At 51.7% G+C, this 26,528-nt stretch overlaps 3 protein-coding genes across 11 annotated transcripts in view; 1 reads left to right on the top strand and 2 right to left on the bottom strand.

Annotated features, from left to right (window-relative positions):
• Positions 1 to 1,460, bottom strand: part of Mphosph9 (M-phase phosphoprotein 9) — a 57,284-nt gene extending 55,824 nt beyond the window's left edge. For 2 of the 7 annotated variants that reach the window (XM_059249594.1, XM_059249595.1), the window contains exon 1: positions 1,305 to 1,459. The gene's annotated coding sequence lies outside the window, so the exon portion shown is untranslated. Of the gene's footprint in view, positions 1 to 782; positions 969 to 993; positions 1,109 to 1,304 lie in introns of those variants that run through there. The other 5 variants (XR_009375923.1, XM_059249590.1, XM_059249593.1 and 2 more) reach the window with 5 other exon arrangements.
• On the top strand, positions 248 to 15,370 carry Mtrfr (mitochondrial translation release factor in rescue). Its single transcript, XM_059249596.1, has 3 exons — positions 248 to 1,722; positions 13,193 to 13,498; positions 14,977 to 15,370. The coding sequence occupies exons 2-3, from the start codon at positions 13,220 to 13,222 to the stop codon at positions 15,238 to 15,240; spliced, it is 543 nt and encodes a 180-aa protein (XP_059105579.1). The 5' UTR covers positions 248 to 1,722; positions 13,193 to 13,219; the 3' UTR covers positions 15,241 to 15,370.
• A 2,101-nt stretch (positions 15,371 to 17,471) lies between these two features.
• Positions 17,472 to 25,868, bottom strand: Cdk2ap1 (cyclin dependent kinase 2 associated protein 1). 3 transcript variants are annotated; one of them, XM_059249357.1, is made up of 4 exons: positions 25,763 to 25,868; positions 21,598 to 21,692; positions 20,060 to 20,186; positions 17,472 to 18,220 (listed from the first exon to the last, which is right to left on the bottom strand). In XM_059249357.1, the coding sequence occupies exons 1-4, from the start codon at positions 25,830 to 25,832 to the stop codon at positions 18,153 to 18,155; spliced, it is 360 nt and encodes a 119-aa protein (XP_059105340.1). In that variant the 5' UTR covers positions 25,833 to 25,868; the 3' UTR covers positions 17,472 to 18,152. The 3 variants fall into 3 exon arrangements, with proteins under 3 accessions (XP_059105340.1, XP_059105341.1, XP_059105339.1); XM_059249358.1 differs by lacking the exon at positions 25,763 to 25,868 and adding an exon at positions 25,560 to 25,580; XM_059249356.1 differs by lacking the exons at positions 21,598 to 21,692; positions 25,763 to 25,868 and adding an exon at positions 20,619 to 21,028.
• Positions 25,869 to 26,528: the final 660 nt, after the last annotated feature.

Raw genomic sequence — 26,528 nt, forward strand, 5'->3', positions numbered from 1 at the left:
CTTAGCGTTAATAACGGCTGGATGTACAATTCTCAATACAGAGCCTTTTGTACTCTGCACAAGTTAACATTTACTAAATCTGGATATACAGAGATACACTTGCTGTTATAAGCCCAACCATATGACTCATCCTTCCAGAATCCATTGATTTTAAAAAAGACAGGGGAATCGAAAAAGATAAGAGGGAACAAAACCAAAAAAAAAAAAAAAACTCTGCTGCTTATAAAATGCGAAGTTCAGAGACTGCATCGGAAGAACTCTCTCACGTTCCTGTTCCACCCAACTCTCACTTTCCAGGGCTTAAAGAACACAATCAGTTCATTGACGCTCAAGAAGCATTTCCTCCAGGACAGGCACCGAGGCAAAGGGTGACCAGACCTAAATGGACTCCACTCCCACTACCTTCCCACCCGAGAGTCTGGCCCATCACCAATGACAAATGGGGTATTGAAAAAGCCAGGGCTGCCTCTTCCAACTGGCAACGAAAACTCCTGGATTCAAATGACCACAAGTTCTCCAGAGAGGTGGATCTACAGTTCCATCTCTTCTCATCACCCTGCCCTACCCCCACATCCACCTCCGCTGAGGTAATCCGGATGCCAAAGATTCAGATAGAAACACTAGAGAAACTCAACGACACCTCTCCCGGCACGGAACGGAAGAGGAGAGTGGGAAATCCGCTGTGGATCCGAAATAAACTTGACAGGAATTGAATACAAGAACAAGACATTCAAAATATAATTTCCAGCACCAAAAAAAGAAACGATGCTTCTATCCCTCACCCTACAACCCTTTGGGGTCGGAGGCAGGAGTGATGGAGTAGCATTAACAATTTGAACATTCACCGGGCTTCCCATTTACGGGAAGGCTGAAAGGAACGAGTACGAAGTGGTTTCAGGTGTTGAAGTCAGACCCTAGTCGCCGGTACGGCTATCGGTTCAAGAACGGAGGCGAGAGGATACAAGGAAGCAGGGATGATGGAGAGCCACTCACGATCTCTGTGATTTCCAAAGGCAGCCCGGGTACCACTATCCAGGGGGAGGGGGGGAGCACTCACGCCCCTTGCAGAGGACGCTCTCCGATTGGGCCTCGCTGATGTCACTCAAGGGCACGAGTCTAGAAAAGGCGCACGCAACAGCAGAACCCCACACGCCAGCGGGCTCCGGCAAGCCCGGTGGTGGCTGTCGCCCTTCACCCTAGCCTGTCAGCGCACCCAAGGGAGGGGGTCCCCTCTGATGGGGTCGTCCGGGACTCAGTCCTCAGCCCTCGCGGCTCGCAGCTCCCCACCAGGCGCCACCGCTTACCTGGCCTCCTCGCCTCTGCCTGGTCGGGGTCGAGAAATTGGCCTCACGCGACCGTTAAACTCCAAGGAGCGTGCGCGCGCCCGGCGTCTCGGCCGCGATTGGCTGGCTCGGGAGAGGGCGGAGCCGGCGCAGACACACGCCTTTCCTCTGGCCCTGACGCGCAGGTGACGCCGGAGGCGTGAGGGTGGGGCTTGAGGTCAAGGCCTCTGCCGATTGGTCCCCTAGAAACTGCGGGAAAGACGCCTCGGTTTCTCGCATGCGTAGTTAGTGAGAATGAGCCTCTGCCAGGCTAGGGCAGCCGCTGGAGGAGTAGGACGCATGCGCAGACCTGGAAAAAAAAGGCAAACGGCGATACCCCGGTCCCCGGTGGTTTAGATTCTTGCTGAATGTTTCCGGCTGGAGGCCGGTGCAAAAACAGGTAAGCGTCTGCAAGGCCAGGCTCCGACGAGGGCTGGTTACTACTGTCACAGGCTCTGGGATGAGAGCTTGAAGCTGGAATTCCTGAGCTACTTCCGACTTGCGTCACCTTACTTGTGGGCTTTCCTGGCCTGACTCCTGAGCTAAGTTGTCTGGATTCACTTTACGTTACATTTAGGGAGATGGGCTGTGTCTCTCCAAGCCCTTGGTGCGAGGAGTGGTGGAGAGTTCGCTACCCAGGAGAAGATAATTCCACGGAGGCCCAAGGAGAAACGTGTCGGTACTCTTCTACTTAGTGGAGCTTGTCTTGCAGCACGTGCAGTACTAGGAATAGCACATAGTATTGCCCTAGGCAAGTGCTTGGGCACTGTCATTGAAGTGTGCAGGGTTGCTATTGTGAAGTCAGGATGCAAGAGATGTTTTTGCCCTTGAAATGGCAAACCTACAAAGAAACGTCGCATCTCATTCTCTCCTCCTTAAAATCCTCACCACTCGTTTTTATTATTATTATTATTTTAGACATTCTCACTGTGTAGCCCTAGCTGCCCTGGAACTCACAATGTAGACCAGGGAGGCCTTGAACTCACTGAAATCCGCTTGCTTCTGTCCTCCAGGTGCTGGGATTAAAGGCCTATGCTTTCAAGCCTGACCAGACTTATATTTGTCAACAGTGAAACGTCAGTAGCGATCCCAAACTTACAGGTGTATGCCAGACCTAAAGCTTAAATAAATCAAAACCTCCATTGATTCATCCACCCATCAATATAATGACCATACACCAATTTTAAGCGCACAGATGTTTTCAATGACCTCATACTTCAAAATGTTTTATCACTTATATCAGTTAGTCCAGATTTTATCTATTAGACTAGATACACTAGAATCTTACATCAAGTAAGTGAGAATTATGAATTCCTCAAACAGCTCCAGTCAGAGAGAGCTGTGTTCCTCCTACAGATGAAATTGAATCCAAAGGCAGATACTACTAGCTACTAACCATACAGAAATCAGGGTCACAAAACCAGAAATGCTCTGTAAATTTGAGAGAGGTTTTTGTTGTATTGTTTTGTTTTCATAGTTCTGTAAATTTGGGAGAGGTTTTTGTTGTATTGTTTTGTTTTCATAGTTTGATTATTAAGTTTTGGTTTGGTTTTTGAGAGAGGGTCTCTCTTTTATCCCCGACTGACCAGAAACTCAGTATGTAACCAAGGCTTGCCTTGATTGCTCGATCTTCCTGCCTTTACCTCACAAATGCTGGGATGACCAATCAGTGTGCAGAGAATTCCTTTTTAATTTGTTGAAGTGTTAAGTCAAATGTCCAGGAACTGCATTTCGATTGAACTCGTACTTTGTTCAGTGACCCAGGTAAGGTTGCACACGTCGTGTTTCTTACCTTAGGGAAAGCCTTTGGTAAGATCTCATTCATTTGTTCCTAGTTGTGCTGGCCTAGACGCCCACCACTCTGGTGCTGCGATTAGCTTTCCCTCCTGTTTCATGGTGTGACTTACTTCAGGGTGTTACTTTGTGTCATTGATGCTTTATAGCAAACAGTGTCTAGGGAGGGGGCAGCCTTCACAGCAAAAAAAAAAAAAAAGCAATAAAACCAAATCTAGTACCTTAGTAAACATGGAAAATGATCAGGTTTATATTTGTGTTTTGTTTCATTTTGTGGTGCTGAAAATCCACAGCTAAGTAGTTACTCTGCCATGAGGCTACATTGCCAACCCTATGTTTACACTTTTGGGGGCTTTTATGATTTTTTTTTCTACTATAGTCCATACTTCCTAAGGTTATGTTTCAGCCAAGACTTAGTTCAATCCAGGCAGCTTGGTCTGTCAGTGTGAACCTGCTGAGAAGTCAGGCTGTAATTTTGCCATCATAATGATCTCCTTGGCACCTGATTTCATAGACCAGAATTATGATCTGAGCAAATAGCACTACTTTGGTATTTTCATGGTTTCCAGATACTTTTTTTTTTCCCCAGACAGGGTTTCTCTGTGTAGCCCTGGCTGTCCTGGAACTCACTCTGTAGACCAGGCTGGCCTTGAACTCATAGATCCACCTGCTTCTGCCTGTGCCACCATCACCCAGCTCCAGGTACTCCTTAAATTGGACCAAACCAAACAAAATAATTTGCAGGTCACTCTTCTAGGTGCTTTTTCACTTTTAGCTTTAAAACGCCCATGAAATAGTTGTTTTACAGGCTGGCTTTATGCCGTCAGACCACAACCTAAGTGGCTACCAGTCAAAGATTCCTCAGCTGTGCAGTTTAGGGGGTGACATGCTACCACCTAACATGCCCTAAAAACTTCATGTCTGTGGAAACATCGTGGCTTTGTCCTCACCCTACATGGTAAGATCTTCCTCTTACACAGGAGGAAACATGACCGCAGCTGTAGAGTAAGTAAATCACAGCTCTAGGCATGAGCACTACATAGTTCATACTTATCCTTCATGGTAGCACGGGTCTGTAATCCCAGAACTTGGAATGCTGAAGCAACAGGATCATGAGACTAAGGATAGCCTGGGCTACATACGAAAACTGTCTCAAAATAAAACGATGGCCTGGAGGGTAGCTTTGTGGTTGAAGCGCTTGCTGCTCAAGTGTGGGGACCAGAGTTTGGACCCCAGTACGCACATAAAATGCCCAGTGAGTTTGGTGACAAGCCTGTAATTCAAGCTTTGGAAGGCGGATGGGAATCCCCAGAGCAAGCTGTCTAGAGAAGGGTAGCCATATCAGAGAACTTGGTTCCACTGAGACTCTGACTCAGTGACTAAGGTAAAAGAGCAATGGAGGAAGATTCCCAACATAAACCTGTGGAGGCGGAGTTTTCCTGTCCCGACCACCATTTCCAAAATAACCACAAAGAGGCTGAATATTAAATACAAATGACTGGCTGATAGCTCAGGCTTGTTACTACCAACTCTTACATATAAATTAACCCATATTTCTTATCTATGCTTTGCCATGTGGCTCATGACTTGTTCCCTCATTTTCTACTTATCCTACTTCCTTGGCGGTGGCTGGCATCTCTCCTGACTCCGCCCTTCTTCCCATGATTCTCAGTTTGGCTTTCCTGCCTAACTTCCTCCCCAGCTACCAGCCTGCCACCTTTTTATTAGCCAATGAGAGTAATACATATTCATAGTGTAGAATTGTTCCACAGCAGCTTTGGACCTCTGCAAGCACATATTCACACACCCACACATGGAAATGGAAAAGGAAAAGAAAATGAAAGAAAGCTTTGAGAGACAAGCAGATCTCTCTGAGTTCAAGACCAGCCTGGTCTACAGAGTGAGTTCCAGAACAGCCAGTGCTGCATAGAGAAACCCTGTCTCAAAAAAAAAAAAAAAAGAAAGAAAGAAAGAAAGCTTATTCTATTCTGCAGTAGTATAGCTTCTCTGTGATAAAATGACTCAAAGAGAAAGTTAAGAAAAATGAACACGGGGCTGGAGAGATGGCTCAGAGGTTAAGAGCACTGGCTGTTCTTCCAGAGGTCCTGAGTTCAATTCCCAGCAACCACATGGTGGCTCACAACCACTTGTAATGAGATCTGGTGCCCTCTTCTGGCCTGCAGGCCTATACGCAGGCAGAACATTGTTGTATGCATAATAAATAAATAAATCTTTAAAAAAAAAAAAAAAAAAAAAAAAAGAAAAATGAACACTTTTTTTTTTTTTAAGGAATAGAAAGAACAGATTGGAGATGTTATGAAACATAATGGGGAAAAGATAAATTTAGTTTCAAAAGTTGAAATCAAAGCACACACCTTTAATCCTAACCCTCAGACAGAGGCAGGCAGATCGCTGTGAATATGAGGCCAGCCTGGTCTACATAGTGAGTTCCAGAACAGCCAGGGCTACACAGAAAAACCGTGTCTTGAAAAACAAAAAAGTCAAGCATGGTGGCTCATGCTTTAATCCCAGCCCTCAGGAGACAGAGGCAGGTGGATCTCTGCAAACTGGAGCCATCCTGGTCTACATATCCAGTTCCAGGCCATCCAGGGCTTCATAATGAGACCCTGACTCAAAAAAAGTTGAAAACAGATGGCCTGTACTCCCACTTAGCAGGAATATCAGAAGTTCAAGATCATCTTGGGCTCAGTAGTAAGTCTTTGGCCGTCCTAAGCTATGTGATACCCTGTGTCTTTGGAAAACCTAATGAACGTCCACAGTAAGCATTCTTAAGAGAGCCTACACAGTGTGCCTTCTTTCTTTTCTTTATGCTATCATTTCTGGTTTGGCTTTTTTTTTTTTTAAGGAGTTGGGTCTATGTAGCCCAGGCTAGCCTCAAATTTGCAGTCCTCCTGCCTCTGCCTCCAAGATGGCGAAATTACAGATGTGTACTACCAGAGCCAGCTCATTACTGCACTCCACTCTGAAGGGCTCTGTGAAGACATCTGAGTACTAAACAACTACTAAACACCGTTAATGGTACAGAGGCTTTAAAAATCTTAGGATAAAAGGTTGTGTTGTTTGTTCTGCTTCCTTAACATTCTCATCTGTGGCTGATGAAGTAGAAGGCTCCTGTGATGTGCCACAAATAGGGCAGACAGGCGTAATTCTCGGTGCATTCAAAGTTCCTACTATAAACAGATGAAGAGGATGCTGGGATTGTGAAAACTGGATCCTGGTCCCTTTATATATTTCTTTAGTTGCCTCTTGACCTAGGTAGCAACAAGCCTGTTAAGTTCAGACCAGACCCAGAGCAGTCTATTGCCACTGTTCTCCCAGATCAAAACAGGGCCGTGTATCCCAGGCTGACTTCCAGCTTGCTGTCAAACTGAGGATTACCCTGAATTTATCATTCTCTTGCTTCCACCTCTCTAGTGCAGGGATTATAAACATGCTCCACCAAGCCTGGTTAATGCTGCGCTGGGGATAGACCCAGATCCTCATGAAGTAGCAACGAAGTGATTTTATGGTTGAGGGTTACCACACTGAGAAACTTTATGAAGGGGCAGCATTAGGAAGGCTGAGAACCACTAATCTAGAGGACCTCCTTGTCCTCCCATCACACTCCTTTATCTCCATCACTGCCATCATGATTCCAAACAGTCTTGACATCCTGAGTGTCAGGATGTAGGCAAAACTGCACAGAGCCCTTCGGAATACCTGAACCAAGAGTAATGACATAACCTGGGGAGTAATTAGAAAAAAACAAAGTCTGCCAGGTGTCGGGGAATACATCTTTAAATCCTGGGGCTCAGGGGGCAGAAGCAGGTCTCGGAGTTGAGTTCCCGGCCAGTTGGGACTTACATAGAGAAGCCCTGTCTCAAAAACAATAAGAAAAAGCAGAGACTCGGAAAAACAGGTCTGATTCCCTGCCTGCTCCAAGGTACAAGCATCAGACTTAAGACTCCCAGGGGTGCCATGTGCACACTGAGGAATGGCCAAACCTGCTGAGAGCGTCTCTCCTCAAGTGCCCTGTGGAGTTCTCTCCATATGGATTCTCTCTGCTTAATTTTAATGAAGTTTCTGCAAGGCTGATACACCATGCAAGTTGTAGCTAGGGAAAATTGTATTTAATACCTTACCTTTCTAAGGAAACACTTAAGCAATACATTTTTAAAGAAACAGCAGTTCTAGATTGAAACCCATGGGCTTTCCTAGCATGAGAATAAAGTCAAATTCCCTTACCTGCTCTGGGTGTAATGACAGTAATCCCAGCACTGGAGTCTAACACAGGAGGCGCAGAATTCCGGGCCACCGAATTTTGGGTTAAAGCCTCTCACTGTCTGAGTCCCAGTTCGAAGTGTAGAGAGAATACGTTTGCTGGAATTAACCATTAAACAAAGCATTCAGTCACTGAACACTGGGGACTTTTGAACTCAGACAAACAAAAATAGCCTTTGGATGGGTTGATTTAATTGTGTGTGTGTGTGTGTGTGTGTGTGTGTGTGTGTGTGTGTGTGTACACACGCACGTGCGAGCACAGTGGCGGAGAGACACGACTTGTGAGAGTCAGTTTTTTCATCGTGTGGTTTCAGGAATTGAATACAGGTCTTCAGACTTGGTAGCAGGCTCCTTTACATCTTCACATGCTGAGCCAGATCACTAGACCTGTTGTTAGTTTTAATCATCTGCAACTTTACTTACTTATCGCAATGCTGGGAAATAAAACCCAGGGCCGGGCTAAGCAAGCAAAACTCTCTACCACTGAACAGTCCTCCCAGCCCAGCTCTTCATGTTTCTCAAGAGATAGAAAAAGCCCAGCATGGAGGGGGGCCAGCGCGGGCAGAGGCAGGCGGATCTTTGTGAGTTCGAGGCCAGCCTGGTCTACAAAGCGAGAGCCAGGAAAGGCGCAAAGCTACACAGAGAAACCCTGTCTCGAAAAAAAAAAAAAAAAAAAAAAAAAAAGAGAGAGAGAGAGAGAGAGACAGAAAGAGAGAGAGAGACAGAAAAAGGACCCTCTTCCCCCATCCACAGCATTTTGACTGTTGAAACACACATGGCCTCTTACATCTCCTTTGCCCTGGGATGGCTCTGGCTCAGGCCTTGCTGCAGAGTTAGAGCGGGCCATCCCTGCAGCTGTGTCCTCCCAGGTTCAGGGTGATCTGGGAGGCTGGAGGAAGAAATGTTTGTGAACCAGAAACGGTGAGAAGAGGCATAAATTGATCGCCAGTTCCAAATCCTGACAAGAGCGCAGTGGGTGATCTGGGGTCCACCTCTGGCACAGCCTAGGCTAGAGCATCTGTTGTATTTCTACATACATGTCTTCATGTCTCTGTGATGGGCAAACTCCTCATGCTCCTCATGGCTATGCCTGATGCCTAGTAGATATTTAACCGGATTTTCCATTGGACAAATTCATACTCCCTTTTGGAAGGTCTGGCAGACCTATTCTCTCTACACTTGACCAAGTTGGGACTCGGACAATGAGAGGCTTTAATCCAAACTTCCTTGGCTCATGAATAGCTGAAGCGATCAGCAAAGAAAAGGGAGGGCCAGGGAAGTCAGGTGCGGAGCCAGCCCTAAATTAAAGAAGCCCACACTCCAGAAGGGAACTGGGACAGAGCTGCCAGCTGCTGGTTTCCCCTTACTGGCACTTCTTTTTGTCATTTTCTCGTGTATTTTTTTAATGTCACAATGAGCCAGAATTCGAGCTGGTTTTATTGTTTCCAAAGACTTCGGGTTGCACTGTGGGATCACAAAACCTGAAATCCAGTCTGTATTCTCTGGGCTCTGGGGAAGCAGAGCCATGGGTGTGTTTGTCATTTTTAGCAGTCACTGGAGTAGGGCCAAAGCCCCAGGAGATGCTAGAAGTGTCTCGCATTGTCTGATTGGCTGCTGGAATGAACTGTTCAACAAAGGAGTCAGTCACTGAACACTGGGGACCTGCTTGAACTCAGTTGGGTGGGAGATCTTCCGGGGTGTCTGTCAGCTCTGAACTGAGACAGAAGGGCAGAGACGGAGCTGGTGGCCCTGACAGCTGCTGATGAAAGCACTCTCCCTGCTGGCCTTTGTCTGCGCGTCTGGCCTGTTCCAGACGGGCTTCCTGTCTTTGTCACAGTGCTGTATTATCACTACTGTCCTGTCCGGTCAGTTCACAGACTGGCGGAAGAGACACTCAGGAGAGACCCTGGGCTCAGATTCCATGGTCAGTCCACTCCAGGGACTTGAAGCCTTCTGCTACACAATGGAATTTTGTTCTGTACATTGAAAGCAGAAATAAGAAAATGGCCGTTTTGGACATTAACTTAGCCCTGTCCGTGATTATAGTGTCTGGGTTCGTCACATTTTCTTTTTTGTTTATTTGGGGTTGTTTTGTGTTGAGTTACATCTTATTTTGTCAGGGAAGAGGTGCATGCCACAACACGTATCTGGAGGTCAGAGGACGAGTTTTGGGAGCTAGTTCTCTGCTGTTGTTCCTTAGCTGTAACTCCGGCCCTCGGGTCTGGTGGCAGGCATCGTTACCCACTGAACCATCTTACCTGCCCTTGATTATTGTTCTTTTGAGACAGAATCTTATGACTCTTGGCCTAGCCTTGAACTTCAGATCCTTCTGCCTCTGCCTCCCAAGTTCTGCGATTACAGTTTCGGGGCCACCACACCTCGTTTATCACTGACTGTTTTCCTTTTTTTCACTTAAAAAAAAAAAAGGTTTCTCTGTGTAGACCAGGCTGGCCTTGAACTCACAGAGTTCTGTATCTGCCTCCCAAGTGCTGGGATTGAAGGTGTGTGCTACCACCACCTGGCCCTCTTACGTTTTCTTAAGGATACTTCTAAAATATTTCATATTCATTGAACAAAGCCAGTATTTTTACTAGTGCTTAAAATTTTTTTTTTTACATATGCGTGTGTGTTCCATGGTGCTCAATTGGAGGTCAGAGGGTAACTTTCAGGAGTCAGTTCCTACCAAGAGTGGAACTGGAGTTATAAGGAGTGACCCAGTGTGAGTGCTGGGAACGTAATTCATGTCCTCTGTAAGAACAACATGCACTCTTAACACTGAGCCATCTCTCCAGCCTCCTCCCCTGCAAAAATAGTTTAAAGCATCATTTTCATTGCTCTGGATCTTGATATACGCCCCTCCACAGAAGCACCTCCCACTATTGTCTTAAATATCACCCATCGGTATGGCAGGTCACATTGACTGTCACAGAAGGAAGACGTGGGCTTAGACCATGCTGTCACAGACTTGAAAGCAAGCAGTAGCAAGGCTTGAGAAGACCATGTGTTCTAGTTCATCGTATTCATTTCCCATAGAGAAAGAGGTTCAAAGACGCCCAGCATCAGCGCGGTTCCCAACTCTTCTGGCAACTCAGAAGCTTGCGTATAAACCAGCAGGAGGGTGGACATGGTGACTCATGCCTTTAGTCTTAGGTCTACAGAGTGCCAGGTCAGCCAGGGCTGCACAATGAAAACCTACCTCAAAATAAGGATGGAAGGACAGACGGAAAGCAGGAGAGGAAGGGAGGAAGGAAAGAGGTGGGGGAAGAAACAGGAGGCGCGTGCGCGCGCATGGTAGTGCACACCTGGACTCCCGGAGCCCAGGAGATGGAGGCAGGAGGGTGAGAAAGTCAAGCCTAGCCTTAGATCCTGTCTCAAAACAATACAATTAAGTAGGGGCTGGAGAGCTGGCTCAGTTGTTAAGAACATTTTCTGTTCTTACCGAAGCTCTGAGGTCAGTTCCCAGCATATATACATATATGGTGGTTCACAACTGTCTGTCACTCTGTATCAGGATCCAGCACCCTCTTGTGGCCTCTGTGGCACCAGGTAGGCACACGGCAAAACACCAAATACAGACAATTTAAAAAGGGCATGCTGCCACACGCCTTTAAGCCAAACACTCGGGAGGCAGAGACAGGCAGATCTCTGGGAGTTTGAGGCTAGTCTGTTCTATATGGCAAGTTCCAGGACAGCCAGAGCTACATAATAGAGATCCTGTCTCAATAATAGTGATGATGATGAAATAAAATAAATTTTAAAAACATACATACATAAATAAATAAATAAATAAATAAATAAATTTAAAAAATAAACAAGCCGGGCAGTGGTGGTACACACCTATAATCTCAGCCCTGGAGAGGAAGAGGCAGGAGGATCTCTGAGTTCTGGCCAGCCTGGTCTACCTAGCAAGTTCCAGGACAGCCAGGGTTACAGAGAAACCTTGTCTCAAAAGAAAGAAAAAAAAAGAAAGAAAGAAAAAAAGAAAGAAAGCACCCAAGTACAGTGTGCCTTCTTCAAGAGGCACCCCAGTATTCAGCCGGGTAGACACAACGGTATCAGCAGTCACGGTGACGGTGATTAGGGATAATAAGCAAGCTGAATGTAAACCTGGGCAGTTCTGTCCTGGAGGTCCTGTCATCTTAGAAGCCAGCTCCTCCTATGTCAGGAGCAACTGCCAGGACTCTTGTCACCAGGTTCCTGCTGCTACTGAAAGCAGTGTGAAAGTAGCATCCCCATGCTTGGTGCGGGCACACCCCTCAGCCGAGGCACAGTCCACACATAAGCTGTGGTTGAGATTACCTGGCTGCCAAGCAGCTCACTAAGATGTACTCCAGAGCCCCAGAAGTCATTAGAGCCATCTCCAGAATACTTTTTTCTCTGCTCTTTTCTATCAAATGTGAGCTGGGTGGAGAAAAGCAAATTCACCAGTTTTCCAGTTGATGAATTGGGCCTTTCACAAGGAGTCCTATCAGATCATTTTTAACCTTTGACCCCTTGAGGACCTCAGAAGCCTGTGGGTTGGCCATGACCTTGGAGCTAGGATTCCCTCCCTGTCCAGTTCATTTGTCAGCTAAGCGATTCCAGCATTATGCTGTATCTTGAGTCATTAGTTAAATCTTTTTAGATTTTTAGACCAGGTCTTTTTTTTTGGGGGGGGGGGGTTTCAAGACAGGGTTTCTCTGTGTAGCTTTGCGCCTTTCCTGGAACTCACTTGGTAGCCCAGGCCGGCCTCGAACTCACAGAGATCCGCCTGGCTCTGCCTCCCGAATGCTGGGATTAAAGGCGTGCACCACCGCCACCACCGCCCGGCTAGACCAGGTCTTATAACCTGGGGTGGTCTCAAATTCTTGGCGGTCCTCCTGCCTCAGCCTCCTGAGTGCTAGCGTGGGTGACCACACCCAGCTTTATTGAAATCTTTCACTGTTTAAAAGCACAGACTTTCCTGAAGCTGGGGATGTAACTTGTTAAGAACGGGTTGGACATGCCTGCCCAATCCCCATGTCGTTTGGAGTGTCTTCTCTGGCTGGCTCATGGGTCTAGCTCTCTCATTTAACATCACTCACACATCCTTTGTGGTGTCTAAGCCTAACGGGCGCCTTAGGAGAAACTGCTTGATTTGGTAACAAGACCAGTTGGATCACATTATTGGCAGTGCATCCCAGGGAACAGATGTTCCCATTCAGATCCGTGAAACTGCCAGCACTATAAACCAACAGGCAGGGCACTGATTGATAGTCAAGTTTACTGTGTCAGACTTGAAGCTCAGCTATATAATAGACTGATTCTGTCATCCTTGCACAAATATAGATTTCACATTTAAATACTGTCCCTTGACTCAGGGCCTAATTCTTCCTCCCTGTGCCCTTTAATATGTCTTTACCAAACCACAGCCCTGCTCCTTTAAATGTCACACGCTTCCCTAAGGGGATAGCACCTCCAGGTGCTCTGAAGGTATTTTTGGTGTTATAAGAAAGCGTGTAGTCTGTGGCCATACCATTCTGAACGCATTGATCTCGGAAGCTAACCAGGGTCAGGCCTCGTCAGTACTTGGATGGGAATACCCCATGCTGTAGGCTTAAAAAAGAAAGGAAATGTGTGTTAGCTGACAGGATATAGACAGAATTCTGGGCAACTCCAGAGAGGTGTGCCTTGCTGAGTCACCTGCCTTTGCTTGTCCCCTACATGCCATGGGCATGAAGGACTGTCACCGAGATTTTATAAAAAGCTATGTTTGAAGCCTGGCTGTCATCTTGAGAGCAAAGTGAAAAGATGGCCTCCTTCTTTCCCCATCCCAGGTCCTGCCACACGGAGCCGCGTCCTCGATGAGCACCCAGGCTTTGCTCCGTTTCTCCGCACCGCTGATCAGGATATGCTCGGGGAACTGGGGACTCGGGCTCCAGAAGCCAGCGCTGCGCCTCCCAGGAATGGCCGCCACTGCGGTGCAGGTGGCAGGCAAGAAGGACTGTCCTGCTCTGCTTCCCCTGAATGAGAGAGAGCTTGAAGAACAGTTTGTGAAAGGCCATGGTCCGGGGGGCCAGGCCACCAACAAAACCAGCAACTGTGTAGTGCTCAAACACGTGCCCTCCGGCATTGTGGTCAAGGTAGACAGTGGAGGGGGCGGGTAGATGTGAGGAGTCCAGGTCTGCAGCCACAGCAGGTTTCAGCTGAGGGGCATGTCCATTCTGGCACTGGCATGCTCTGCCAACCCAGTATAATCAGGGCACTGCAGATGTACCCAAGCCCTGAGCTGTTCCTCTGGAGATGAACCTCCTGCCCAGTCTCAGGAGCCTGGTCTTTGCTAGGGTCTTGTGGAGCCAGGGCTCTGCTGTTGTCCTTGAACTTAGCTGTGTGTCACCAACAAGGGCTGCTGTCAGGCAGGTTTCCTGAAGCCTGCTGCTCCCAAAGGCACTCCTAGTCGGCAACATGGAACTGATGGACTGCTGGCTAGCTACCTCAGTCCTCAGTGGTGGAGCATCTCCTCCACGTCCCTCTGCCCTGCTTTGACAGACGTCTCTAACATGCCCTTCCTAACAAAGAATGAGATGGCACACGGAAGCTGGGGCAAAGCCCCACACACCTGCCCGTGTGAATCCTCTTACAGAAGGGGGTCTCCCGTCGAGGGCAGCACCAGCTCCTAACAGACCGCACACGTAGCAAGTGGCCAAGTGATTTTCAGCCCAGACTGCTAGCCGACCCACGGCCTCAGAAATAAGAGCCGGGCCAGTAGAGCCGCCAGCCAGCCACTGCCACTGCCACGTGTCATCACTAGAGGGCCCCAAAGCAGCACACACAGCCGTGCAGGAGCCTGAAGTTTGCAAAGCAGATTTCCCAGGTAGAGCCAACCTAACAGCAGATCCTCCACCACTAGGGGCACTCTGTATCCTAACTCTGAGTCCGTAACCCTGTGCTCGTTGCCCGAGGCAGACAAGGAACTTGTCCAGTCCTTCCGAAGGGGAGGCCAGAGTCCCAGTAGCTGCTTCCGGGCCGGCCAATTTCTCGAGCCAAGAAGACGAAGTTAACACCCGCAGTTGCTTCCTTTTACTCCTTGAGAGATTCATCCCTAACAAACTTCCAAAGCATTTCTTGCTGACCCTGCCACTAGCTTCCCCTTCCTTTTGGAAATCTCTCCCTCGTGCCACAGCATTTCCTTTGCCCATCAAGTCTGCGGGGCCCTGGCCACAGTCAGTTTCACATCCTGAATGTCGTGATAAGCTGTTAGTAAAGATGCGTCCTCGTCCTCCAGATACACACTTGTGAATGGCATGTGAATTCTGCACGGGTTGCTCCCTGACCACAAGCTAGACTCCAGTCAGTGCTTCCGTAATTATTGGAAACTGCTTAAATGAGTTGAAAGGTATTGTTGCGGCTGGAAAGATGGTTCAGTGGTTAAGAGCACCGGCTGCTCTTCCAGAGGACTGGGGTGTGATTCCCAGCACCCACATGGCTGACTCCAAGGGGCTCCTGCCCTTGCCCTCCTGCCCTCTCCCTGTAAAGGATGGGTGGATGAGGGACTAGGGCCTCTGAGGCCTCCATCTCCTCACAGCCACGGTGCTCACATTCCCGCCATGATCTCTTGCAGTGCCACCAAACCCGATCTGTGGATCAGAACAGAAAGATCGCTCGGAAAATCCTCCAGGAGAAAGTGGATGTTTTCTACAATGGTAACAACAGCCCTGTTCACAGAGAGAAGCTTGAGGCTGAGAGGAGAAAGCGAGAGAGGAAGAAAAGAGCAAAGGAGACTCTAGAAAAGAAGAGGTTGTTGAAAGAATTATGGGAAGCCAGTCAGAACATCACCAAGAAAAGGACCGAAGCTGCTGGTGTGCCGGGGGGGTTCCGGGAATAATGGTGGTAACACCCGGCCCGTGTTGGACCATCTGAGAAAGCATCCTGGAGGTGGACGTGGTGGTGTATGCTTGCAGTCTCAGCACGTGGGAGAGCCAAGGCTAAGGCCTGGCCAGAAGCCCTTGTCCCACCCACAAGCCTAACAGCCTGAGTTTGATCCTCAAAATCCACATAAGAGTAGAGGGTCAGAACTGACTCCACAAAGTTGTCCCCTGACCTCCTCACATAACTGTGACATGTATGTCCACACTCATCACACACAAAAATAACCAATAAACCGTTAAGATCAAAACAGTTTGAAAAAGCACTGATCGTAGTTAAGCCTACTTTTATGGCAAGTTGTGTCAAATAGCATTTCGTGGTATCTTGTCAACTCCAGAGCCACTGCTGTCTTAAGGTATCATTTATCCTGAGATTTTGGTAAAAAGAAAATGACAGTGAACTGTTACTAAGTTACCTGCTGTGCTTACTAGTTTTAACAGTCAACTTCACAGACAACCTAGAATCACCTAGAATCTTAGTGAGAAATTATGAGGATGTCTGTGGGGATTCTTATTAACTGAAGTCGGAAAACGCAGCCCACTGTGGGCAGCACCATCCCCTAAGCAGGAATCCAGAACAATATAAGAAAGCTAACTAAGACAGAGCAAACAATGCTTTTATTCTCTTCTCGACTGTGAATGTGACATGACACTGAGTTCCCGCCTTGACTTCACCCAAAATGATGGACTGTAACTTGAAACAGCAAGCTAAATAAATTCCTTTCTTTCATAAGTTGCTTTCTGCCAGGGTATTTTATCACAGCAACAGAAATGGAAATGGAACTTGCCAATTATGTCGAAAGCTATCATTCATTGTATAGGATCAAGTAGATTTTTCAGAGATGAGGTCCCAGAACCTGATTTGTTTCCATCACCCAGTAGACTTTACAGTCTTTTCGTTTTTGGAGCCAAGGTCTCATTTAGCCCAGGCTGGCCTTGAACTCATGATCCCCCTGTCTCTGCCTCCCCAATTTCAAGGATTACTGGTATGTACCACTACACAAAGCTACAGGTGGTTTTTCATTTGTTTCGTTTTCCCTGTTAAAATTCCAGAAGTGGTACACACCTTTAATCCCAGCTGTTAAGAGGCAGAGGCAGGCCGGGACATTGTGAGACGCTGTCTCAAGGGGGGAAAATCTCTACAGATAGGGAAAAATACTGTGAGGTGAAGCTCAGTTACCTGCCTCACCTTTGGGGGGGGGGTGTTGGGGTCGGGGGACAGTTCATCAAACTGTTCTAGGCTGGACACGCTGCACTACATACATCTGGAAGCTGTTGCCTGGGACGCTCCAAGCAGGGATCCCTTTGTTGTAATGCATAGGTCCTTCCTATATCAGGCTCCCTTGAGCAGGGAGTTACGGAAAGTGCCAGAAGAAACTCACAGGAAGGCAAACTTAGAACTGTAGCCAGAAAGAGCAGCTTCTCTGTCTCCTTTTGCACTCTGGAGACGGAAATGTTCTGCCATTGGAGATGCAGCAAAGCCCATGGCCCCTCCGCCAGCCTTTGAACTTTGTGACTGGGCTCTTTGCTTCTCACCCACAACACTGACTGTACATCCTATACTCGTCTTCATCCAGCTCAGACCAAAGCCTGGTGCAGGGTCAGTTTTCACACGCAACAACTCCCAAGCCCTGGTACATACTGGGGAGCCCACAGTGACTCAATCCATCCAAGCTTGACTCGCTTTCCTCAGCACCAGAGCGTATCACGTTATGAAAAATACTCTCCTTTTGAAGCAATGCCTCACTATGTAGCCTTGACTGGCACAAAGTATGTGATCCTCCTGCCTCTGTCTCCCAAGTTCTGGGACTACAGGAGTGAGCCACATTGCCCAGCAAAGGGAGATCCTTGGAGTACCTACCTGCTGGATGGTGGAGGAGCGGCAGTTCCCCAAGCCAGTCACACTGCTGCTGTGCACACCAATTCCACACTGTTGTGAGTCTCTGTTATCCTTGAGATGGAAGCCGGCTGTGCTAGTGGTAGCCTCCCATGAGATGCCTCTGGGCCAGACAGGAAATGCCCTCAGCAAACATCTCCAAGCCCTCCCTCAGGAGCTTCAACAGTGACCCCAACACCGGGGAAACCAAGGCAAGGATTGTGAGTTCAAGGCCAGCATCACTATAATTAATTAGCAAGACTCCGCCCTCCCCCAAAGAAAACCAAATACTGAAGACCCCAAGGGCCCCACATCTTAATACAAACTCTTAATGAAAATAAGCTTTATTACATCAAGTAATAAATACAAAGATGCAAGTTTCAGTCGTTTTCTTCCGGATGTTGTGATCGTCTCACAGTAAACACGGAATGAGATCTACAGTCTCAGGGTGGACATTTGCAGGTCGCTTGGTAGGCTGGGTAGATTGCTCTTTCTTCTGTATTTATAACTTGTGCATTTTTGAGATTGACTTCAAAGCACTCAGTCATGCAAACGCGTAAGCAGAGAAGCTCGTGAAGCAGGGTCTACACTGTACACAGGCTGGCCAGCTACACAGCAAACGCGCTGTGGTTTGCACTGTGGTTTGCACTGGAGTCCGCAGAGGCAGGTGAGTTCATGGACAGGAAGTCAACTGGGGTGATGCAAATGGCAAATGTATCCAAAGGGAGATTAAAGGGGACACTGGTATTTGGGGGCAAACAATAGCTTGCTGTGAAGTGGCTTCACAAACATCTTTCAAATCAATGCTTGGAAAAAAAAAGAGCTGGATCGTTCCTAACTACTTAAAATGCACATCATCAGTAACTGCAAAATGTCTTCCAATCTTCTGAATGTGGGTTCAGAGCTTAATGACCAAGGCAGGAAAGCTACTGCCATCTTGAACAAAGCCTCTCATCTCCATGGGGTAGCGAGATGGGCCTTCACATTGGCCAGGGGCTAGGACCTGGCGTTCCGTTCCGTTTCAGCCAAGCACTCCCGAACCAGGCTTCGGGCATGAATGATGCCTGTAAGAGAAACAGAGACGGCATCAGCCCATTCACAGAGCAGGAAGAAGACCTGCTGGTTAGACCCCAGTCATGAAGTCCTCCTTCTGGAGGGGAATAGAGAGGGTCTACATCCAAACACCTGCAAAGGCCAGGCTGCTCAGGAGGCTGTGATGGAAGATCATTTGAACCGAGGAGTTCAAGGCCAGCAGTTCTCCCCTCTTTAAAAAAAAACACAATGCTGTGCCCAGGCATGGCAACTCACACTGTAATCTTAGCACTCTCAAGGCAGAATCGAGACAGGAGTTTGAGGACAGCCTCAATGTTTTCACACTGGTGTGATGAGCTTGTATGGGATGGCAGTTGGCTAGGGTGACCTGAAGTCTTCCTCACTCTTGTAGGGCCAGCAGCTTCCACAGGATGTGTCCTACAATGGCCACTTGGCACATCCACATATGATTAATCCACTGGCTTTTGGGGTGAATGCAAATCTGCTTAAGACTTCACAGGTTACCATCTTCCCAGGAATTCCTACCTGGAACCAACTCTCCAGTTCCCAGAATTATCTCCCTTCCTTTGCTGTGGAAGCAGCATCACCTCACCTGGGATCCCATCTCTCATTCTGCCAGTTCCCATCTCCAGTCCTGTCCCCTATGTACCCAGACTACTCCAGTCAAGTCTCCTTCTTCACAGAGATCCCGTGAACTCAGGCCAAGTCTGCCTCAGCTACAGCCTGTTCCTCAGCTGCCTGGCTATGGCTGGGAAGTCTGACTTCGGTGCGGCCTTCTGCCACAGATCAGGGATCCACAGGTCCAGGCCATCTGCATTCTGTCCCAGGTTCATTCTGGAAGGTTGTTATCAACCAAGTCCCTCTTGATCATGAATGAACCTACAGCCCTGGCTCCTCTGTACTCTAAAATAGAACCCTCCCCCTCGGCAGCTCTGTCACGAGACAGCACGCTGCTTAGCATCCCCGCCACCTCTCACACCTGAGTCCCTGGCTTTCTGTGACATCACTCTCCCTTTTCAGTCACTGAAGAATCTCACGGGTGGCGGGAGCAGTGACTTAATGAGCACACTTTCAATTTTCTAAGATAAAAGAAAAGGTTCTGGATACAAATAGTGTGATGGCTATACAATAATACGAGTGAACTTCAATTATTAAAATGTTAAATTGTGTGTTACATATATTTTACCACAATAAAAAAAAAAAAAAAAAAAAAAGAGTCCAGTCAGGTGACGGTGGTGCACGCCTTTAATCCCAGCACTCAGGAAGCAGAGGTAGAGGGATCTCACGTGAGTCAAGGCCAGCCTGGTCTACAGAGCAAGTTCCAGGACAGCCAGGACTACAGAGAAACCCTATCTTGAAAAACCAGGAGGAAAAAAAAAGACCGCTCAAGCTGCTCCCCTACCCAGATCAGAGGACAGCCTCTGCAGCCCCGGGGCTTACAGTGTGACCCCACAGCAGCACAGGCAGGGAGAAAGCTGCAGGGATACAAGAATTCCAATAGGCCAGCAGAGCCCCTCTGGGAAGGTACAGGAGTAAGGAGTGCCCACCGCCAGGCTGCCCTTCTCAGAAACCCCACGAGCCCCCCACCCCATCCCCAACTGCCGCCCGCACCTACAGCTGCCCCTGCTGCAGCTCCAACAGCACACGCGTCTGCTGCACCAGCCACGGGTCAAAGGCCCTTCCCTGACCACCTCCAGTGCTTCCGCTAGGAAACCCCTTAGCTCAAGTCATCCTCCTGCCTCTGCCTCCCAAGCAGCTGGGACTACAGGTACCTCAGCAGCATGTTTGGCTTCAGAAGTCCTTCAACAGTGACGGCAACCTGGAGACTCCTAGCCACGTCCCTGGCTTACCTCGTTTTAGTCTCTCCATGGCGCTCTTGCTCCCTGCATACGTGGGTCTGATCTCTTTCCCCAGCTCCTCAATGATGGCCAGCAACTCTGCATATTTACTCTGAGGCACCTGGCTATTTCCAGTTCCCTAGGACCAGAAAACAAGGGTTTGGATGGACTGTCCCACCCCAGTGGTCGGTCACACGTGGGTGGAGGGAAGGTGGCCTAGCCTTGGGCTCCCAGGGCCGCTCCAGCTGGAGCGTATTCCATAGGTACAACTCTAAGTGGGGCGTGAGGCCCTCGCCTTCTGTCCCCAACTCAGAAAGCATGCAAGTCTCCATCCAGAAAACCATTTTCCCATCCCCACGAGACAAAAGTGACAAGCGACGGGAGAACCTGGATCCATGAGACAGACAGGGGTTCCTCCTGGGAGTCAGGCATCCACAATGAGTGGGAGACAGAGGTCACCACCGGAGGACCTCAACAATCACCAAGGATCCAGGGCGGGGCTAAAACTTATCACACACCGCATCCTCCCCACAGACGGCCTTTATCTCCAGGCTACGGCCCAAACAAGCACCCAGATCAGTGAAGGCCTCGGCTCAGGCCTCTCCTCCTCCTGCCGCAGCTGGACCATGGTGGCCAGCTCTCTGTCCAGGGCTTTGGCCTGCTCCTCTCGCCTCTGCCGCCTCCACTCCCGAGCCTCGCCACCCGGCCTGCAGGCCAGGCCTTGGAGCTCGGCCTCCTGGCACAGGCGCCTCCTGACCTCCCGCTTCTGCCAGCGACGGCGCCGCATGGCCAGGGCATTGCGCTGCCGCTCCAGGCTGCGCCTCAGCCCGTCCTCCCGCCGTCGCCGCTTCTTCAGCCTGTCCCGCTCCCGGGCCCGGGCCTCCTTCTCCTCCTGGGACAGGATGGGCTGCCGGGGCATGGCTGGAGGTTGTGCACAGCCTCCCTGGCCAAGGAGAGACTTCCATGGCAACCCCGGAACACTCGCTAAAGGTTTGGCCCACAGAGAGAATGTTCCTGTCGGCAACCGGGGTTGCACAAACACCTTCATGCACAGCACGTCCCTCCTGCGGATTCCACCTGAAGACACAGCAGCAGCCAGCTGCCTCCTGAGCATGACCCTGGGGTCACTGCAATGGAGTGGTCAGAGATTTGGGTCTCCAAGAGGGTCATGGCCTCATAAAGGATGGAACCAGTTATAAACCAAGGAGACGACTGGGGACCACACTCATCACCAACTCCAAATACGCTGTCCCAACCCCTCTGTCACAGCACAGAGGTCCAACACCAGTTGAACCTTACTTGCCCAGGAAATACGCAAAAGAACCCAGAGAGACATGTACCTGGCGGCCTGAGCAGCTCAGTGATCACTGGCCCTTCCCTGTGCCCGTCATGTCCCCTGAAACAGTCCCCAGTGCCCTGCGTTCTAATCCATCAAGTGAAGGATGGGCGCCAAGCCCCGGCCACGGTTAAGGAAACGCAGGAGAACATGGGGACGCTCTGACCCGCCTTTGACCCCTCAGCCTCTCCTCCCAGCACCCACACTACCATACCTGGGTGTAGCCTAGTGATGGTGGCCCGTAGTCACTCAGCAGCTGGCGATACTGGGAGGATGTCGCCATGCTCGTAGAAGGCGAGTGGACACTTCCTGCAGCGAAGAAAGGGAGACGTTAGAGACCCCCAGCCTTAGACAGCTGTACCCAGGGCACTGGCTACTGCAACAGCCCCCATCCAGGCCCCCACCTGTGAACTCGATTTACAGGACAGAGACCTTAGCTCAACCTCTAATGGTCACAGCCCAGATACCAGTCTAGATGCATGAAATAAGTGCATAAAGGGGAGCCACTCCCCACACACCTAGGACCTCAAAAGACACAGCCCTCCCTAGCCCATGCACATGACTCCAAAATTGAAGCTGACAGCTGTGTCCAGCCTAATCCTTGCTGACCCCATCCCAGTTCCCACTCACTACCAAGGTTGGTCTAACCTGGGCTAGAATTTCTTATATACAGCCACCTCTGCGTTCCTATGCACCCACCTCTGCTGGACAAATACAGCAAGGAAGACCCGCAAAGACCACAAGGCACAGAACCCCAGAGGGTGACAGGTGCCCTGCGCGCACACAAAGCAGGTCTGGAGAGCAGCCTTTGTGCTTCAGGCAAGCCCCGCAAGCCCTCTGGGCTCTCATGACCTCTCCAAAGAAAGAACTCCCTACTGTCTACGCAACACACACACACACACACACACACACACACACACACACACACACACACACACCGTGCACTCTGCACTCCAAAGAGAGGGACATAAGACCCCATGCATGGAATCTAGCACTTGAGAACACTACCCAGGTACAGCAGTCAGAACAAAGCAGGGCCCAGAGCCCAGCACAGAATGTCATCCCCTGGATATGGAATGAGGAGGCCCTTGGCTGGAGCATGCAAACCCATAATGGCAACCAAGTGGCCATTAGGCGGGGAAAGGATGTCCTTCGAATTACAAACAGCAGTAACCATGGAGAATTTACCTAGTCCTCCTCGGCAGCTGCCTGACCACCGCCCCCAGAGCCAAATTGTCTCTCACGCACACAGCGGGCTCTGCAGACTTGGCCCCGGGGATGGACAGCTGGTGCCAGGCTGGCCAAGTCACCAGCTGCTCACTTGGTGTGGGCGAGGGGAGGGGCAGGAGGAAGGAAGTTCAGGAGCTGGGTTTGCTGGAGCTGGGAGGAGCGGTGAATCCCAGGGCCTGGCTGCAGGGTGAGCCACACTGCACAGGAAGTGGTTAAGCTCACACCCCCAACACCTGTCTCTATCCACGAGCAGGGACAGCACTGGGAGGGTTTCCCTAGGTAGAGATCGCACACCCAGCTTTAGGCACCAAGTATGGAAGTGGTTCCCAAGCAAAGTATACTAGGGATGTGCCACCCAACTTGAGCAATCCTAGCCTCCTCACCACCGTGGCCAAATTCCACTTCTCCAGCCTTCAGGGACGGCTCCTTTACAGGCCTGGAGGTGAGTTCTAATCCTGCCCATTCCAGGTTGTCAAGCCCTTTCTGGACTCAGAAAGGCTGGGGGGTAAACGCTGAAGGGGTGGTGTGCCATCATAGAGCCTTCAGAGGACTCCAGCACCACATACAAGGTAGACAGGCCACCCTTGAAGGGACAGGAGCGCCTCCTGAGTTCCCCCACGCTTTTCGCCATTTCTCACCTCCCTGTCACATCGTCTCTCCCGACTTGGGGGTCTGCCCCAGCAGTGCCACTCCTGGCTGTGGGACTCTGTCAAAGCCCTGCGGGCCTCAGTTTCTCCATCTGTTTGAGGCCACACTCCCCAACAGAAGATCTGTCCTACAATTTGATGGCGTTGCAGATGGGATTAGGGGGCTGAGGGAAGGATGGAGGAGGAAGAAGAAATACGGGTGGAGGACCTCAAGCAATACCTCAGAGCTTGGCTTTCCATCACCCTGGAGGAGTGGAGAGGAACCTGACGGACTCTGTGTCAAAGCCAGCCCCATATTCAGTGTTGGGGAAGGTATCAGCCCCCCCTGGGGAGTCGTGTTGGAAGGGTCCTCCGCTCAGGCCCTCTCCTTCCCCAAGACACTGGCACCTGGGCTGAGGGAGGCCTGGGAGGCGGCTCCACGTCAGCACAGCCGGTGTGGAGCATCTCAGACAATGAGCGCAGTGTGCAGAGAGCCGGGAGGGCTTGGCAGAGGCCAGGAAGCTCCAGGGGCCAGGCGCAGCTCCCCGCCCCCACGCCAGACAAAGAGCGGCCTGGGCCTGGGGAGCTGGCGGCCTTCCCGCCACTTGGGGCGCCTGGGGGGGGGGGGGGAGACGACTCTCGGGCGGGGGAGGCGGGGGCTTTGTCTAACTCCGCCACTGCCACCGCCGGCCAGGCCGCAGCTTGGCAACTCGGTGAGCAGGAGGCAGGGCTGGAGGGCGTGAGGGATGATGACAGGGAAGGCGGAGGAGCCACTGTGAGAGTCCATCTTGGATGCAGATGGCAGGGCTTTCTGCAAAGTAATACCGGCGGGCGGGCGGGCGGGCACCTGGAGACCCCGGTACGCCTCCCGCCATTCCCCATTAGAAAAAGAACTTGAGCTGAACACAGGTGCCAGCAAGCCCAGAACAGGGCTTCAGAGTCCCAGGGGCTGCCTGCCACTGTGACCCACAACCCCAAAAGGTCCCGGTTTAAGACCCAGGGGGCAACTATTCCCAGATCGAGCCTGTCTCGGGCTTCCCACAGCCAGACATCGCAACCCACTGCTCTTCCATCCTAGACCCTGACCAAGAAGGCTGGGAGACCAAAAAAAAAATCCTACCTGCCGACAATGCCTGTCACCCAAAAGGGGTGAAACCATTTGAGGTGACACAGTGGCTGCATGCTTTTTTTGGGGGGAGTGGGGGGCTCTTTGCCCACGTGTGAGCGTTTCAACTCTGCCGAGCTGGCACCCTAAATCTCAACCTTTTCCAAATCCCAAAGAGCAGCCGGTGTCCAAGAAGTTTAAAACACACGGCCAGGGCTTTTCATGGTCCCTGGGGGTGGGGGTGGGGGTGGGGGGTGGGGCGCGTTAATTTTTGGAGTTCTGGAAATCAACGTTTCAACACAAGACACCCCCGACACACTCACCAAGTTGCAAGTGCCAACATGGGTGGTATGCTAGACACACAGCGACCGTAACCAACTCGGACCCCAACTCGCCCAGGAGGCCTTAGCTCTCCTGCCCTCCCCCCAACTCGCATCTGTTTTTTTTTTTTTTGGGGGGGGGATGATCTGTTCACAGCCAAATGTCTAGCGGGTGTCCTGGAGAGGGCACAAAGCCGGTCACCTACGAATGCCACCGTTTCACACCCCTCTCCCGGACTCCCTGGGGTCCGGGGCTAGCCCCCGGGCACCGCCGAAAGCTGCCTGGGAACTTTGCAGGAGTTTCCCGGCGGCGGCAAAGGGAGAGCCGGCTCCCCCGGGGCTTCTGCGACGCGTACCCACGTGGGGACTCGGAGCTGGGAGGCCCCGGCACTTCAACTTCTTCCCGGGGGTCTCCCGAGGGCCTGGGGGGAGGGAAGGACACCAGGAGCCGCGGCCCCTGCCCACCCCGCCGCCCGCGACCCCAGGCTCGCCCGGCCTCCTCGCGCCGCCCCGCACGCGGCCCGGGCCCGGCCCCGGCCGGTCCCGCTCCATCCACCGACCCTCGGCGCCCCGCGCAGCCCCGGCCGCTCCCGCCACCCGCCGGCAGGGGCCGTCGCCGAGCCGCCCCCCCCAAAAAAATCCTAAGGAAAGGAGGAGAAAAAAAAAGGGGGGGAGCTGAGAAAGGGAGGGAAAAAAAAAAAAGCCTTCTTCGCCCGGCCGCCCGCGCCCTGGCTTCCCCGTCATCCGCCGCCGCTCGCACCCCGGGCCCGCCGAGCGCCAGGCGCGCACCGCCAACTTTGGCGGCGCGGGAGACGGAATCATGGCGCCGGGGCGACGGAGACGGCGGCGGCGGCGGCGCTGCCCCGGCCCGGGACATCCACACACACACACACACCCTCAGCCGGCTCGCCGCCTCAGGCACCGCGCGACTCGGTAGGGGGAGGACGGGGGGACGGGGAGACGGGGGGATGCCGGGGGGAGCCCCGGGCCGCGGGCGGCAAGCGCGAGCCCCCCAACTTGGCGGCACACTTGGCGGGCGCGCGAGGGAGAGGGTGAGAGGGGGAGAGCGCGCGCTCGCTCGGGCCCGCGCTCACTCACCGGCGTTGAGGGCGGCGGCGGCGGCGGCGGCGGCGGGCATGTGCGCGGTCAAGTTCGGCTTGTACGACATCCCCGCGGGCGGCGGGCGCGCCGGGCCGGGCCGAGCCGAGCCGGGCCAGGCCGCGAGCGCGGCGGCTTACCGCGGCGGCGGCGAGGCCGAAGCCGAGGCCGAGGAGGCCCGGGCCGGACGGCCCCACGTCCCCGCGCCCGTCCGAGCGCCCACCGGGCGCCCGCGCACTTTTTGTTGTCGCCGGCTCGGGCCGCGCCGGCAAATATGGCCGTCCCTCACCGTGCCGCCGCCGCGGTCGATCACCCATCCATCGGGGCGCGCGGCGCAGGGGCGGCCGCAAACTTTGAGCCGAGCCGCGCGGTGCTGGGCCCGGCCCGGCCCGGGAAGAAGGGAGGGAGGGAGGGAGGGAGGGAGGGACGGACCGAGTGGAGAGGAGGGAGGGAGGGAGGGAGGGAGCGAGGGGGGCCGGCGGGCGTCGAGGGGCGGCTCCTCCCGCGGCCGCGCCCCGCGCCGCCGCCGCTGCGCCGCCGCCGCCACCGCCGCCGCCGCCCGTAACTTGCCAAAGTTTGGGGGGCTGCGGTCCCCGCCGCGCCCCCGCCGCGCCCCGGCCTCCCGCGCGCCGCTCATTGGCCCGCTCCGTCCTCTTTCTTACACGGCCAGGCAGGATGGAAGAAGAAGTACTTTTGTGTTTTGGTTTTTTTTTTCTTCTCCCCTCCCCACCACCCTGTGTCTCTTGGCTGTGGGGGCAGGGATGGA

Source organism: Peromyscus eremicus, chromosome 23 (assembly GCF_949786415.1).
Source record: "Peromyscus eremicus chromosome 23, PerEre_H2_v1, whole genome shotgun sequence".
NCBI lineage: Eukaryota > Metazoa > Chordata > Mammalia > Rodentia > Cricetidae > Peromyscus > Peromyscus eremicus.

Coding starts and splice junctions, on each gene's coding strand:
- Mtrfr (XM_059249596.1), top strand. CDS start 13,220: ATGAGCACCCAGGCTTTGCTCCGTTTCTCCGCACCGCTGATCAGGATA. Junction 13,499..14,976: donor CCTCCGGCATTGTGGTCAAG/GTAGACAGTGGA, acceptor GATCTCTTGCAG/TGCCACCAAACCCGATCTGT.
- Cdk2ap1 (XM_059249356.1), bottom strand. CDS start 20,966: ATGCCCCGGCAGCCCATCCTGTCCCAGGAGGAGAAGGAGGCCCGGGCC. Junction 20,187..20,618: donor CGAGGCCTTCACTGATCTGG/GTGCTTGTTTGG, acceptor TTCTGGTCCTAG/GGAACTGGAAATAGCCAGGT. Junction 18,221..20,059: donor CATGGAGAGACTAAAACGAG/GTAAGCCAGGGA, acceptor TTTCTCTTACAG/GCATCATTCATGCCCGAAGC.